Source organism: Cryptosporidium hominis, assembly GCF_000006425.1.
Source record: "Cryptosporidium hominis TU502 chromosome 6 CHRO016011, whole genome shotgun sequence".
NCBI classification, from domain to species: Eukaryota; Apicomplexa; class Conoidasida; order Eucoccidiorida; family Cryptosporidiidae; genus Cryptosporidium; species Cryptosporidium hominis.
In genome coordinates, this window is record NW_666525.1 from 1 (window position 1) to 1,369 (window position 1,369).

General features: G+C 27.2%; 1 protein-coding gene across 1 annotated transcript; it reads right to left on the bottom strand.

Moving 5' to 3' along the window:
- Positions 1-323: 323 nt before the first annotated feature.
- On the bottom strand, positions 324-1,304 carry Chro.60035 (beclin1-like protein). Its single annotated transcript, XM_659891.1, has 1 exon — positions 324-1,304. One exon carries the CDS (start codon positions 1,302-1,304, stop codon positions 324-326), a length of 981 nt encoding a protein of 326 aa, XP_664983.1.
- Between the last annotated feature and the right edge of the window lie 65 nt (positions 1,305-1,369).

Below are 1,369 nucleotides of genomic sequence, written 5' to 3' on the forward strand. Positions count from 1 at the left end.
GAAGTAGATGACGGAGCATCCAGTAGAGTCTAAGCTTTGGCTAAATTAATTAGATTTCAAACTTTAGGACTATTACTCATACTTTTCTAATAATAGATTTATTAGCATTACTATTATGAATATTAACATTATTATTATTGCTATTAATATTATCACTATTATTATAATTACTAATATCATAATTATTATTATTATTACTATTAATACTATTAGTATTATTATAAATTGTATTATTAACTTAAAGGGAAATTTTAGAGGAATCAACAAAAATCAAAAGAATTCTCTTAACATTTCTTATAATATTGATATAATTTAAAATGAAATTAAGAGTCATTGTTTAATTTGTTCCTAATACTTTCAGATGATCTAACTAATAACCATTTGAGGTTAATTAGATTCATACTCATAGCTCTATTCCATGATTCTCTTTCATTAAAAAGCAAATTTAGACTAATACCTCCAATTGTACCATTTCTTTGATCAACAGAATAAGGTAAAATTTCATTAGTTCCTGGAATTATATTATATACTGTATCAATAAGAAATACAAATGATGATATCCCCTTATCAAAGCTAGTACATTCGTTATAATCTGAATTACAGAGAGTATTACCATGAAGTGGCCATATTGAAGATTCTGAATCTTTAATAGTAGAGTAACTCCCACTTGGGTAAATACTTAAAGGAAGTTTGTGACGTTCTAAAATAGTATACAAAAGCATAGCAGAGACACCAAGAGCTGCATTCACCTCATTCCAATTATCAAAATCTGCTTCAAATAGTGCAGGACGAAGTCCATTAATACATGCTCCCCCTTCTATAACTTGTATAGAAAAAGATAAGTTCAGAAAATCCGATCTTTTTAACCTTTCTAGGTATCCTCTTAAAAAATCTAGATGGTTTTTCATTCCTTCTTTCTTTATTTCATATTGAATTAACTCATGTTTTAAATTTGATTCCAGATTTTGGTTTTGTCTGAGTTCAACAATATCATCCATTTCTATTGTATTAATCACCTGAAACCTGCATTTTCCATATCTTTCTTCAATGTCTTTATCTGTCTCAGTACAATCTATTTCGTCATTATCATTTTCGTCATTAATTATCGTCTTTTCTTGGTTATATTGTTCCATCTTTATGAATTCATTGTAAATATTCATAATTTCCAAGTATTCTTTGCTGGATGGTTCAAAATTTACCTCAGAATTTTCCATTTGATCTTCATCATAACATTCTGATGAAATTAATGAATCTGATATATCCTTATATTTGTCTAATAAACTTATTTCCTTGTTTAAAGCCATAGAAAATTGGGAAATTGAACAATTTATGCAATCCACACAAAGTGATTCTTCCACATTAGTTTTAT